The sequence below is a fragment of the Hirundo rustica genome, chromosome 8, assembly GCF_015227805.2.
Source record: "Hirundo rustica isolate bHirRus1 chromosome 8, bHirRus1.pri.v3, whole genome shotgun sequence".
Taxonomy (NCBI): Eukaryota; Metazoa; Chordata; class Aves; order Passeriformes; family Hirundinidae; genus Hirundo; species Hirundo rustica.
This window is the reverse complement of record NC_053457.1, coordinates 10,901,567-10,916,919: the sequence shown is the minus strand read 5'-3', so window position 1 is coordinate 10,916,919 and position 15,353 is coordinate 10,901,567. Positions and strand designations below refer to the sequence as shown.

Below are 15,353 nucleotides of genomic sequence, written 5' to 3'. Positions count from 1 at the left end.
GGAGACTCAAATAAATGCAGGTTTATGTGCTATTAGGAGAATGTGCAAAGGCTTTAGGGACTTTTGTATAAGTAGACTAGGAACTCCTTTTAAAATGCCTGACCTGATAGGGTCACCCTAAATTAATCCTAGAAGATAGTAGTAAATAGAATATTAAACCTGTAATTTCTCTGGAGCTTTTGGTATTTTAGTGACCAGTAACTTAATCACAGGTCACAGGTAATTTTGTGAGTTTTATACAGAGAGAAGAGAAAGCAACACATCCAGCTATGGTTCCAGCAGCAATCCTTTCTTGAAATACAGATTATCACAATAAACAAAACCTGCCGTAAGTTCTTTTGAATTGTGCAAATGGTTAATTGGTGATCCAGAGTGATACTTAACTATCTTCAGTAATAGCCAGGAGAATCCCATTCAAACTTTCAAGGATCTGATCTTCAGCTTCTGTGTCATCTCCACAAAGCTCGAGGTATTCCAGGTGCTTACTCAGGGTTTCTAAACACAATGGGATAGAAAACTTTGGTGAGCCAGCATGGAAAACATTGTGTTTCTTGTACTAGTTATTTTCAGTGCTAATGTCTTAATATAAAATAATTTCCTGAAGGGTCAATATTTAAACATACTCATTTATTTCAAGAGCATGAGGTCAAAGGCTTGGTCACTTCTCAGACAGCACCTAGCTCTTGTGCAGGCATAAACATGCAGGGATAAATTCTATCTGGAACCAGAGATTAACATAAAATTACTGTGGCAGAGTTTGAGGTGGGGAGGAGAGTGGACCCAAGTCAAGCCTGTCATTTCTAAATGCCTGTTCATCATAAAGACAGTGCTTGCAGCTCAGCTGAGTATCTACTGTGGCAGGGGCCAGTAGCAGGCCCTGAAAGAATGCAAGAAACAGGTGAGGTAAAATACTTCTCCCTCTTTTCCTGGCAACTCTGGCCTTTAGAAACATACCTAGTATTTACATCAATATATATCTAATGCATGTTGATCAACTTTTATTCAATTTTTTTTTTTACCTGTATAAGTTAATTCAAAATTTTTATCTACACATCACACAGTGACATTAAGTTCCACAGTTTTACTGTTGTAAGAGGAAGATACTTCCCTTTGCTTTAAAATATTTTACCAAAAAGATCAAAGTTGATGGCCTTTGAGTTGCTGTAGTAAGAAAGGAATTATCCTTCACTATTTGCTCTTCCATGTCTGTGATAATCAGATGGATTTTTATTAAAGCCCCTCTTTGTAATTCCTCTGCCGATTTGCTTAGTATTTACAGAGTATTTTTCCAGCTCACTTTTATTCTTGGTGAGGATCTAGAATTTGAAAGTGTTCTCAAGGCTCAGGTGGACTGGGATTCAGAGAGAGATTGTCATGCTTTGTTTTGTACTCTGTTAATTCTTTATCTTTATTTGAGAATGGCTTTTGTGCAGTTAAGCAAAACTATTTCTTCTGGGCAGGGGGAGTTAGACCCCTGCATCATTTATAATTTGGCCATCTTTTCCCCATGTAGGTTGTTTTGCATTTGCAGACACCGAGCTTGATGTGCCTCTTTTCCCCAGGTCACAGAGGGTGATACAATTTTCCTGCAGTTCTCCACAGCCAATTTTGAGTATTCCAAAAAATAAAAGAACCTCCTTACTGTTCTGCTATTTCTAGGTCATTTATGAATATATTGAATTACACAGGTCCCAGCAAAGGTAACCTCTAATAACTTTGGCTTCCTTTTGTAAAAGCAGCCTTTATTCATCTCTTCATCAGATCACTTTATTCATGTCTCACATGCCAAGATAACTTGTAATAAAGGTTATTGAAAGGTTTGTAGCAATTGAAATGCATTAACAGTATTTCCTTTATTGACCTTCTTACCAGCTCCTTAAAAATATGTTTAGAGACAAGCTGAGCATTACTTACCTCCACACAAGGCAGACTATCCTTTTTCATCGTGTCTGTGTGTAGTATCCCTGTGCTTCGCTATAATCCTACAGTTTACCTGTGCAGAGATCAGACTTCTGCACTTTAATTTCCCACATTCCTTGCAACTCTTTTTGTAAACTCATCCCACTCTTACTGCTTCCAACTTTATTCATGCTGTTGTTGATCTCAGTGATATTCTGGGTGTCACAGTTAACGATTTCCTGAATCATCTTTTAATCTCTTATAAACTTTGTAGTATAGCACCCAATTCTGACAGTTGGTTACCATTTATTTTATTGATTTGTTCAACATCTTCTGTCCTTTCAATGTGACTATTCCTCCATCTACTTTCTGAAAACAAAAAGCCTTAAAATGGCTGCAATTAATGTAAGAAATACCGCTGGAAAAGTGATGTCTGAAATAGTTAATGTTTAGTAGGATATAATGTAGGATGTTACCAAAACTGTAGAAAAATAGCATTTCTGCTTTACAAATGGTTACACTGAAAATGCTGACTCATGAGTTGTGCCTCAAATTATTTGATGAGGATTAATAACTGATCACTTATTTTTGTTTGGTGAACTCGCTATATTCTCTGTCCCTAATGTATCCATTAATTAATGTGAGATGATTTTTTTAATGAAATTGCATTAATTTAGTGCATATAGGAATTTATCTCTGAGGAACAGAAGTGTTCTGAAGTGTTTTGAAAAGGGGATGAAGTAAAGGGAGTTGAAATAGAAAATAATTAAAAGCTGTTACTGCCTATTGAGAAGAAAAATTATTTCGCTTAAAATACTAAAAGCAGTTATTTAAAAACAGTTTTGCTTTTGTGCTTTGAGGAAGCTGCCATCTCTAGAAAAATGGCTGGATTCATCAGGTCCAGTTGTCCTGTCAAAATTTGCTGAATAAATCATTTTGTGTAAATGAAGTACAGTAGGATACAGCTTTTTTTACACAAAACCAAGAAAATAAACGAACCATGTGAGCAACCTGAAGCTGAATCAGGTTTGATCTTAAACAAAGGTCTGGTGGGAGTGGGCAGAAGGCTGCAACTGCTGATTGAGCAACATGAAATAAATTAGGAGCCTGTGAGACTGAATTATCTACTGAACCCTGCTTTCATCTTATCAAGACCCAAAAGGTGTTGGCATTTGATTTCTAGTACTGTGTTCCCTAATTAGAGCAATAGTGATGTTTGTAAATACATTTCTAATTAGCATCTATAAAGCTATGGAAAGATAGCTGGGTTTCTGAAGATGGAGGAGTTGTTTTACAAGTAACAGGGGACGGTGTATACTGGTCACTCCTTGGGTCGGTGCAGTGGTAGCTAGAAATCCAGATGCTTTGTCATTTCTCCAGGGAATAGATGAGCAGAATAACACCATGTGCATGATGGCAGACAAAAGTCCTTGCAAAACACCCCTCTGGTTTCAGTCTGTAGTATTTTGAAATAAGTAGTGTGAACAGTAGCTGACAGAAGAGTTACTTATAAAAGCCTCACAGAAAAGCAGCATTTAACTCTAAGTGTTCAAATACTGAACCCTTTTCTCAGGGATTCTGAATTTTATCATGCTTGTTATTCATAAAAACTTGATTAATTTAACCAGTTTGGGACTGATTCCTCAATACTCCTTGTGTTTGAGTCCATGCTTCTGCAGGGGCAGTGAAGCAGACACTGTTAAGACATTTATGTGAAAAAGCAGTAGAACACGCACAGATTGCGACTAAAACTGTCCAGAAAAGGGCATTTATTTCTCTTTTGTGGAAAATCCCGGGGTGTTGACATTGTTTCATTCTGTGTGCTGGAGTAGATTGTTGACACTGTGGAAGCAGAGGCGCACCAGGAGGATTTGTTCCAGGTTTTGTGCAGAAGTGGCTCTTTGCGGGGCTGGAAGGGGGCAGCCAGCTGGTCAGACAGCAGGGAGTGCCTGCCTGGCCTCTCAGGAGGCTTTGAGCAGAATAAACACGTTCCAAAGGAGTACCACTTGTTCTCTTGAATCGGCATTTTTGCTAGAATATCGCTCGTCAGCTTTAGTAGCTCACCGTAGAAGGGAGGGAAGCGGGCACTCATTGCCTGCAGGGCCCGAGTTTAGAAATCGCCTGAGACTGAGGTACAAAAGGCTTCTTTCCTGAGCTGAAGGCATAGATTATTAATTCACACATTAATCTGTACACGAAATCCTGATTAAGAGGCGTAGGGACCAGACTTTGGAGTGGGAGTTGGTTTTTGATCCTCCTACTGAGAGCAGAGACAGAGGTGCAGAAAGCGTGCCGTAGCGCGGCAATTTCATCTGGCTCCTGCAGTGGGGAAAGAGCCGTGAGGAGTGAGCTCCTTGGATCCCTTGAAGCGCTGCTGTGTCAATTCTCAGTGTGAGTTTTGACCTACAAGTCCTCAGGGAGTGAGAGAATCCCACACATCTCCCTCTTTCAGCTACTGATTTTGCCCCTTCGAAAACAGCAATGGCTTCAGATTATTTTTTTTTTCGTTTTGATAGCCCCTCACACGTGTAGAAATGATTTTCTCTCTCTCTCTCTCTTTTTTTTTTTTTTTTCCCCTAGAGGAAGTATAGGCTCTATCCTTCAATACAAATGCTACTCTTGGTATTACTTATTGTTGTTTGGGTCCTGAGCAGTGTGAGGTCTGCGCTAACCAATTTGAGGGCTTGAAACAACTTAATCCAGTCAAATGCCTTGTGTTTTACACAAATTCTTTCAGTAATTTCACACACTGAACTTATTCTTCTGTCACTTAACTTTAATATACTTTAGAAGGTTCTTCCGTGGATTATTATCATCGTGATTATTCAAAGCAGAAAAACAAGGTGATGTGTTTTTCCAGAGTATAAAGATGTGGTAGTTATTCACAATAGAGGTCTATTTAGCTTTGTCTAATGCCTCTGGTAATAGATGATTAAAGAATCTGTAAAAGAAGACACCAAATGTCCTTTCCCAGGTATGCTTTCTTAACTCCTAGTAATCAACTCCACAGGGATTTTCTTTGGTGGGAGTTTCATTTTGTTCAATTGCTTTTAAATTCATTAAAGTATTTATGTTGAATTTGTTTGTAATTTAGCTTGCAGAACATGGACTAGAGAAAAGTGCCACGAAGTAACTTTGGATTGAGAGAGAAAATAACTCGTTCTTGTTTTCTGTTGTTGAAATTTTCATCTGGCCTTCTCTTGACTGTAGCTTTCTGTAAATGCATTGTATCACCAGGACAGGAAACACAAGTCTCTATTTTGATATATCCTGTGTAACAGCTGAGGATTAGGGTTGAGAAACTCCTAGAGTTTTGCAGGTCAAGAGTAGCTGAAAAGCATAAGCTGTAGCCTGAAGAAGCTAAAATTTCAGCTCATAATACTGCAAAATAACTGCTGGGTGTGTCTAGCAATGTAATAAAAACAAAGCAAAAAGTAAAGTTAACCTGCATTCATGTTCGTGTGGCAGCCTGCAAAATCGTGTAGCTGTAAGTCTCCATTTTCTCACAGTATTTTTTTAATGCTCCTGCCTAAAATAGATAAAGTAATTCCTGGTTTGTTGAGGCATGTCCTAAATAAACCGATGGTAATAAATGCACCTGTATGCTGAGTAGAAGCGTGATCGAATAGTAGTCGAAATAAAGCTCCAGGTCTCCTTGTCTGGGAATGTGATATTAAATTTGTTTCATATGAAACATAAAGGTGTAAATTGGAGATGGAGAAGTCCAGGAGGGCTGGCAAGTGTGTATGTGTTAAGAGCAAATAAAGCCTGTAAGGTGAAATACGTTCCTGCTGCCTGTGAGTGGTGCAGCTACGTGATTATAGCATTTTGCTGTAACCAAGGGTAGCAAAAGCTGCTGCTTTTGATTTTGTTACCAGGGAAGGGAGGAGAAAGGTGCAATTCAATTCAAGGAAAGATTTTTTTTAAACATTTCTCTAGCGGTGAATTATTGTATTTCATCTCTAGAAAGCCGTGCTGTTTTGGGACTGGGCTGACTTATATTCTTTCCAATAGAACTATCTTATCTTGGTGCATGAAGTAAAGTATTGGAGGAACAGATCCTCCATCTCTTCAGACTTTCAAACCCACGGCAAGAAAATTGTCCTGTAAATCAGATAAGCTATTATCTATGTCTCTATGGAAAGCCACTTACAGCCGTGTTAAAAGATACATTTTGTGTCTTTTTCACTGCACTCAAGGGTGATGAGACGTAGGAGAAAAATCACGAGATTAAAAAGGACCCAGGGAGAGAATTTAAAACTGATATCCTGAGGATGAAAGGGATATAATTATGAACAACTCCTGACCTGGCTAATTTTTAACTCTTGTTCCTCTGCATTCTTCAGCAACTGTCTTCAAGGAGGAAAGGAATAGGAATGTATGAATATAGTTTTTCCTGGAAGGTTGGAGTGCTGGCATTATCTGGCAATTGAAATATCTCTTTCCACCCACTTTTAGAATCTGAAAAGGCTCATATTTTCCCTAATATTCTTTTTTCCTGGTTTACACTAGGGGTAATTCTTCTCAATGTTAAAGGCCAAATACATAAGTGTGCTCTAAAAATACCTCTCGCCTAGAACTGGAAAACAGAGGAAAGCCCACTGTGTTGTCCCCAAAATCCAGCCTTTGCTCATTGCCTTTTCAGCCTTTCTGGACTGCATTGGCCCATCCTGGGCTCCATAGAGTATTCAGTGCCTATGATCTTGTAGGATGGACCTTTGAACGTTTTCGTGTTCAAAGAACATGAGAAAGCAGCAGGTTTTAAAGGAGATTTTCCCTGTTGAACTTGAGCCACAGGTGGAAGGGCTGATGAAGACAGGAATTTAATCCTGACTGGCTAGTACTTAGATTAATGTTATCTATTAATCACAAGGATTTATTAAAAACCTTTCTATAATCCATGTCTAAAATTCTCTTAATTGTGACAAATCAGGTAGGACAGCCACAAATGCTCTCTTTGATGTTGCTGTCATGAATGGCTTTTTTTTTTTTTTTTTTTAAATGAGGTAACGAAATCACTTCGGAGAAAAGTAGAAAAAGAAACTGAGGGAGACAGAAGTTTTCAGAAAACTAGTAGAGAAACGTAGGCTCAGAAGAGGCCCTGGTAAAAGGAGATACTGATGTTCTTGTGGTAACCCAAATTGATACGTTGTTATGGTGGGAAAAAATGGCAACTAGTTGTGAAATGGAGATTGTTTGGGAGGGGAAAAGCAACTCTATATTTTTATAATTTTTGGCTTTATTCTGGGATAATTGAATTCCACCAAGGAGGGAGTACAGGAAGAAGTGTGTGTGAGGAAAGCTGTGGGTAGGCAGCAGATCTTGTGCCTGATCTTATGCCCTATGGAGTCAACATGAAAAATGGCTGCAGAACCCTGACTGAAAACAGATAAGAGGAAAAATATGATAACCTAAAACAGGTCAGTGAGATAAGCCAAAATAAAGCCAGCCAAGTGCAGTCAGCAGGAACAGATGTGCTGAAGTGCATGAAAAGCTGCTTAATTGTGTTCTGTTAAACTTGCTCCTTTAACTGAGGGATGGAGAACAGGGATAAAATTCACTTTAGTGTAAAGGTATCAAAATTTTGTAAACTTGTGTACTAGAAGCTGCCTTTTTACATGCCTGATAACTTAACTGACTTAGTGCTTAGGGAATAGGTCTGTTGCACATAAACCAGCTTCATAGGCTAATGCTGAGCCTGAGCTCCCAGATGCTCCAATTCATTATGCAAGGTCAGGGAATTCTAGATCCAAAGGCTGCAAGTCATGCTTGCAGGAACAGCCACAAATGTGCTGTGCTTAAAAGCAGTGAGTAAAGCACCATCAGCACAATCGGTGTTTGGGTAACATTTTCAGGTGTGGGGTTTTTTTATATAAACAAGGGATCAGGAAGCTTGATGGTTTAAATCAAAGTTCAACTTCTTTCACAGTTGTCTGGTTCCAGGAGGTGTTGATTTCATCATGTGTTGTGGAAGAGGAGTAAATTGTCAGTGCAGCAAAGCTACATGTGAGCAGATAAGCAATCAGACAAATTGTGGCAGCTGGGGGTAAATTGGCTTCATTTGTGGAAATGAATGGAATTTCTGTCTTGCTCACTGGAGATCTAGTTTTCTGCATTTGTTGAGTGATGTTGGTCACTAAAGATACCTTTGATCATGCAGTTAATATACATCTTAAGTTTTGCAGCAGAAAGTGAATTAAGGGGACCCTTCCTTATGGTTATCATGTGTGTATGGGAAGTAGGCCATGGTCTCAACCAAACAGCATTCAGCCTGATCTTCCTGGCTCCCTAAATTTAGCTTGAAGAGCTGTCAATGGAGAGAAAAAAAACACATAGACTCAATAGCAAACACGAATTTCCTTTGGCTGACAACTCCTACAAGGGGTTTTTTAGCCAAGCAAAAGAAAGGTTGTGAAAGAGAGAAGCCTTTTTCCTGATCTGGGAGCACGATCCCAGCCCTTGGTTCTCCCTGCTAAGCAATGTGTTGGGAGAGTGGATGGATGCTGGGCACGGCTGGCACAGCGAGGAGGGAGCCCAGGGGCAGGAGAGCTCCGTGGAGAGATGGCAAACAACAAAGCCACTGTAATTGTGGGCCTTTTGTGCCTTGACTCCACCTCAACAGGCACAGCACAAAGGTCCCACTGTCCAGATTAAAATTCCTGAACCTCTAGTGTTTCACTAATGATTGCTTCTATGCAAGTAAGCTCACGGGCCTGTATATCTGCCTGCTCTGCTTCTGTGTGACAAACGTTGTTTGAAGAACCACAGTATGACGATACATTGTCGGCCTGGAAAAGGCATTCATTCCTCTTTTGCTTCTCTGGGACCATGCCAAAGAAGTTTAGTTTGTCTGCCACTTGCTCTCCATCGGCACCAGTCTTGTTCTTGCTAACTGCTGACCTGACTCCGCTCAAGATCTGGAAAAGAGGAGGATTTTGTTCCTGCGCTGTTGAAGGTAAAGGTATGCATCAGCTCTGGAGTGAGGCTCATGCCTTAAGTTTGAGCTTTCATGTTTTTCAGGTTCTGTGCTGCCCAGGGCTGTGGTTCTGAGCCTCACATGAAGTGCCAGTCAGCTCCCTTCACAGAGTAGGGAGACAAAACAAATCCTTTTCCTGCTGAGGACCAAGGACAATGGTTGCAAGTTTTCAGGCCCAAAAGCACAAACACCAGTGGACCAAAGAGAGAAAACAAGAAGGATGGGACTTCATAATCTGAAGCTGTAATTGGACAATTAAACCCCAAATGCAAATGGACCAAAACTTATAAAAGTGTGAGACCTCGTGACCAGCTGTCCATTTTGTGACCATTTTCAGTCCCCCTTGGGTGTAGCCCGTGTCAGGCTCTTGTTCTGCCCAAGGTGCACCCTTAAAGGCCTTTTAATAAATATCTCCTTTATTCTCTAGCTCTGTCCAGTCTCTGTTCCAGGTCAGCCTTCCCAAGGCAAGAAGGCACCTTATTAATCTCAGAGATCTCCAGAATAAAGTGGACTGTAGTGGGAATTTGCTTAAATTCTGTTAACTTAAATTAAATGTAAATTTTTTTTTGTGCCACTGTCTGAAATTTTGTAGTGCTGAGTATTATGGTTTTGATCCTAACATGTGTTTGGCCTATTTTATAATGAGAGAGATGTGAAGATCATACTTTGAAGACAGTATTGAAGTTGGTTGCATAATGGATGTGCCAGGAATTTTTTTTTTTTTTTGCTTAGTGGGTGTGTGTGGCTATTTTTATGCAGTATAAGAGATTTTGTACTGTAAGACAAGATTGTTCTCAACTCTGACACATTTTAAAAGCTAAGATCTTATAAGCTCTGTTGGTGCTTAATGCAAGTGACACGCTGCTGTAAGATGTGACCTGCAATTCAGAGCTCTGCTCCAAGCACGAGCTGCTCAGCAGAATCTGCTTACTGCTGCAGCACTTTATCACTATCTATAAAGTGCTACTTTTATGCTTGTTCCCAGCAGAATGAGAAGGATCAGAGTTTAATTGTATGCAGGTGGATACAGGTGTCTTAACAATTTTGAAAATCCGCTGGTTTTTTGCTGGGTAATTTCTTGTTTTAAATAAAATTTTTTTTTTTTTTTTTTTTTTTTTTTTAAACTTAATTATGTTGACCTGGTTACCTGTGCTGTGTGTAGGTTTGAGCTCTGCTGCACAAGTGGGTTGGTGTTGTCTGGGCATTGAAGCTTGCAATAAGATTTTTCCTGGACAAATTTGTGCTTACATAATGCTGTGCAAGCTTTTTTGACGTTACCTAGAACTATCAGGTTCAAAAATCTTGGCAGGTTCCTCTCACTTTTATTTGTGGGGAAGAAATGCTTGCAATCGTTAGGAATCATCGAAATAATTTTATTAATATCAAAATTATTAAAGTGTGTGGGAGGGGCTTTTCAGAAAAACATTTAATAAAAGGAGGGAGGGACTGTCTCTGAGCAAGTCATGAGATTCTTTTGCTGTGCTGAGCTTGTCTTGGCTGAATTATTTTGCGACCAGATTTCTTCCTATTGTTCTACTTTTTTTGGCACAAATATGTTAAGGAATGATAAAACTATGTGGAAAAAATAGTTTTGGAATGCTAGATATTTCAACATTTGCATTGAACAGCCCTGATTCCAAATACTTCTGATATTTCTTATAGTCTTAAAATATTCTCTAATCTGTAACATAGGCTAATTTCTTTTAAATGAGTATTTTTTTTTCCTGTCTGCAACTGGTGTTTTTGAAGGAGTTTCTACAGATCTTTCAGTAAAGCTGTGCTGCTTTTATTCCCAAATGTTTTTAGACTGGACAGGACATAGTTTTGTACTCTTGACTACAAAGGGACCATAGCAAGGTCCCCATTCCAGTTTATAAATAACAATATCCTGTCACTGTCCTTCCCTGGACTGGGCCCTGAATGAAGTACCTTTTCCCTGTAGATTTAATTTAAATTGTACTTCCATTGTAGCTCCCCCTGGAAACTGGATTTTGATATTAGAATAGTGAAAAGATAACTTAGCTCTTTCTAAGCAGCACTGTATTTTATTTACTTAATTTATATTTTTAATGCATATGGAGGGAACCCAAAGCACAAGAATGAAAGGTTTAGGCGAATGGACACTAAAAGTTACTTGGATTGCAACAGAGCAAGAAGAGGGGGATTGTTTTATCTTTTTGGTTTCTTTTTCAGATTGTCGGTGACCCTGCGATACAAACAAGTCCTAAGAAACAGAGAAGATGGAAACACTCGGGGTATGACCCTTCAGACACAGCCTCCTCCTTCCTCAATTGCAAAGGCTTTGTTTCACAAAGCACCTCAGAAATGAGGCTGAGAGCCTTTGAGGAGTTGGCTCAAAAGTGCTTTTGGGAGCCTGTCTCCCCTCCTGCAGCCTGTACAGGTCAGGATGGCTTTATTGACTTTGGTGCAGTCTATTTCTGGTTCGACAGAGTCAGAGTGGCTGAATTTTTATTAGGTTCTGGACAGCAATAACATTTGTTGACTCTGATTTATTTAAGTGCATCTGATACAATGCTTGAAAATCTAGAAGGAAAAACAACTTGAATTAAAAGCAGCGGCTGTGGGATTTCCCTGTGGTATTGATGTGTTTTGGGTTTATAATGCTGTTGAAGCAAATGGCAAGGTGCTGGGGAATGCTGAAAACTGCACACACAAGGAGTTTTTAATACTGTCCAGGCTGGCTTTAGTATTTTTAGTTGTAAGGAAAGTAACATGGCCTACATCTAAAAATTGCCTCAATTGTTATATGATTTTACATGAATGAATGTGGTTTGTTTTGTTTTGTTTTTTAAGATAAGTTTGACAAACCTGTAATGAGGAGTGTGTGGGTTTCTGCTTGTAATTTCTTATTATCCTACCCAGAGTTTTGTACTTGGGCAGCAGAAACAGCGCTGCATGAGCAAAAGAAGGCTGGAAAGAACAGGAACAAAAGTGGGAATAAAAACTTGGAGCCATGAGTGGCAAATATATCAAAAGGATAAACCTTCTGAGCAGAACATTCAGAAAGTAGGACAGGTACACATAAATGATGTAGGAGTAGAGGAAACAATGCACCAAGCTCAGCTGTCTCCACCTGAATTGCAATAGAAAGTCAGTCCTACAGAAATGACCTGTATGAATAGGAGTTTAGCCAGAAGCAATACCTGTCTAATACTGGTTTAGTCCACTTATGTTTTGTGCCCATCCCTCTGACTGTTTAAAGTGCTTTTAAGTTCAATTTTGACCTGCTTTTTTTATCAGTGTCCCAAAACTACTGAGATGTTTAACTTTACTTGAATAATCATTTAATTGACTAGGAAGGTAATTACTCTAAATGGCAACTCAGGTGTCATACTGCTCTTAAAGAGAGATTATTTCACCCTTAAACATACTGAGTATTACTAAGATTAGTTCTGCTTATGTCACGAGGTCCGGCTGTGACGTGAGTTGCCATCATGTGAATGAAGGCGGAAGGCTGAACCCTTTGATCCAGTAACCAATACCTTGGAATGATCTGGAGAATAATGGAAATTAAAGTCTCAATGCTAAAATATATATATAAATCCAGTATGAAAAGCATTCCTTTCTCCTGGAAAGGTCGTAGCTAAGGGCTTGTATCCTATGCTGAGGGTTGGGTCATAAAGAAGCATGTTCAAAGGCTGGACCACCTGAATGCAGCTCCAGTCCTCCCAGCAGTGCTTGGCAAAGTGCAGTATGTATGCAGAGGCACACGTGAGCACATTTGCTTTGATGCATGTTGTACTGCCAATAGAGAGGAATGAATTTCGGTTCTCTTTCAAATACCTAAATTTCATAAGAGCTCATCATTTTCCAGTGCTTTAAGTTCCCTTTTCACTGCCATTCTCATAATTTGCTAGTTTTCTTTCAACCAGCCTTAATTTTCATGTGACTCTAAGCATTAAGTATTGTTTGAAATAGAACACACAAGAATTTTAGGTCACCTACCTATAGTGTTGCATTTATCATAGAACTACACTTGTGTATTTAAATGATCCTAAATTAGTTTTCCATTTCTTTCACATACATCTGCAATTTCTAGATGAGAGAAAATTAATCACAGACTAGAGCTTGTATCTATCTATAGTTAACAAGAGCTTTACTTACCCATAAAAGCTGTAGCTCTCCAGAATGGGGACAATAAAGAACAGCTGATCTGTACTGTGAGTCTGTGTCCTTTACAGCTACCACGCTGTGAATAAGGGGGAATATTTTACAGCTTTCAAGCTGATGAGCAGCCCACAGCATGCTCACTCATTCCTCCTCCTGCCTTTTTCTGTGACCCTGCTCTTCAAATACATCTAATACTCCGTAATTACTTAATCCTCCACCACTACTTTTGTTTCCAGTTCTTAGATGCCATTAACAGAAATGGAAACATAGTGATTGTCACACTGGGAGAGAGCCTTTCAGATCTTCAAAACAGTTTTTAGTGAATTTCCCTCTGCTGTCATTCAGACGAGTGATTATTGAATTTAATAAGGGTTCCAAGAGAGACTGGATTCTGATTGGCATCTACGTACAGCCAGATTTAAGAGTGCTCCTGGAAGCTGATTTTAAAGTCTAGACAAATTTTATCCTTACCTGGACCTCACCTGGCAGGTGCTAAGGGCTTGAGAAATGGTCCAAGCCCTTCACACTCATCTTTCAAGTCTGTGGCTAAAATATAAAAGAGGGTAATTTTTCTTTCTGTAAAGGAAACTTTAGAGCCCTGAAGGTGCCATCTCTGTCTTACTGTTTTTGATCAAGTAGAATGTTTTCTGAAATATTCTCAATCATTATTTTGTAATGGTTATCAAAAAAAAGCATGGCTTTTCAAAAAAAAAATCGTTATCAAAAATTTGCTGGTTTTGAAGCAATAGTTTGAAAATAATGTACAGGGGTTTTTTTGTTTGTTTGTTTGTTTGGTGTTTTTTAATTTTTTTTTCTTTTCTTTCTTTTCTGTTGCCTTTCTAAGCCCACTTTATTGGGGGGCGGAAGAGTTGAATCCCTAATAAATAAGATCTAGTTATAGGACAGCTTATGAAGCATGTGCTGTGTTCTATTCAGGATGCATTACAACCCCCTAGTGTTGCTGCAGCCTGAGCTAGAGGAAATGCTGTCTGCCAGTTAATACTATTTAAAGATTGTTCCAGTAAGCAGATTGAGCTTCCCAGTGTGGTGCTGCTGGGTGGGGGCTGTGTGTTGCAGTCTGTGGTTGTAACAGTGGCCCCAAGTCTGAAGCGTCCTAAAACTTGGCTGCACCATGGAATTATAATCACTGTGGTGATCATAGTGCTGGAGGGAGTTTAATTTGCTGACTCTTAAAAAGCAATCTGATAATGAGTTTGGAGCCTGAGGATCCTGTAAAGGAGGTGGAGATGTTTTACTGACTCTCTTGCTCGATAATTAAAAAGCCAGTTCCTTCGGCTCGGCTTATGGAGAGGGAGGATGAGCTGAATTCTTGCTGGCATTATTTGTGTTTTCCAATTGAAATGACATGTCCTGCAAAGTTGCATACGAATAGGAAAATAACAGTCCTAAGGTAATGATTGCTACCTTACATCCTGAAATGGGGAAAATTCTTGTGTGTGTTGGGTTATGTTCGCATTGTCACATAGGGAAAAAAAAAGCTTTTTACGGATGGTGGAGAAGTAGAGCACGTATGCTTGACTGCTTAAAAGGGTTCAAGATCAGTCATGGATTAAGCTGAGTGTCACAAAACGATGAGACCTTCCTGCTGCTTCAGAGATTGACAAGATGAGCTGGTTCTTGTTGGCTTTTGGGTGTCAAAGGTACGGCTGTTTATTGAGGTCAGAGTGCAGATTGAGGCTTAGGCAGGATTGCCACATGCTGTCAGCACGGCCAGAGGTCGGGATATCTCTGAAATGCAAGCAAGGGGGGTAAATGTTAGAGTTGCATTGGCAGAGCTGGTGAAGAGTGAAGCCCCAAAAGAGACAAAAACCTGAGAGGACTAGGTGGGGCAGTGATTATCTCTGCAGAGATACCCATGCAGCTTTAGGCAGGCCAGACACATTTGTCCTCCAGAGGGGCCAGTCAGCTCCAGTGTGTTCTGAAGTCAATAGGAATTTTTTCAAAGAAGCTGGATCAGCCTCATGGATATGTAGAAAATGGTAATCATGAAAAAAAAATTAACAGTTTTCCTTGGTAAAAGACTGAAGATAACAAAGGAAACAAAATGAGGCATATAGTAAATGGGTAAAGGCAAGTAAGAAATCACATCAGATAAACACATCTTCAGTGTCATTCGTCATCTTGCTGCAGTGAATACTAATGGGGAACAGAGGTTCATAACACTGCACAAAGCACTGACAAGCAGCCAGGTATGGAAATCCTCTGCCAAATGAGCTGTGATTTTATATGCAAAAGAATCAGTTTCAAAGATTGCGACAAAATAAGATGGTTTGGGAATCCAAATTTATTGATAGCAGCACTGTCAAGCTAAAGTGCTCTTTCTGTT

General features: G+C 39.5%; 1 protein-coding gene across 3 annotated transcripts in view; it reads left to right on the top strand.

Annotated features, from left to right (window-relative positions):
- TSPAN14 (tetraspanin 14) overlaps positions 1-11,873 on the top strand; it is a 63,289-nt gene extending 51,416 nt beyond the window's left edge. The window contains exon 9 of one of the 3 annotated variants that reach the window (XM_058421552.1): positions 11,069-11,873. In XM_058421552.1, coding sequence (XP_058277535.1) covers positions 11,069-11,368 — 300 coding nt within the window. In that variant the 3' untranslated portion in view covers positions 11,369-11,873. The remainder of the gene's footprint in view (positions 1-11,068) is intronic. The other 2 variants (XM_040071237.2, XM_040071236.2) reach the window with 2 other exon arrangements.
- Positions 11,874-15,353: the final 3,480 nt, after the last annotated feature.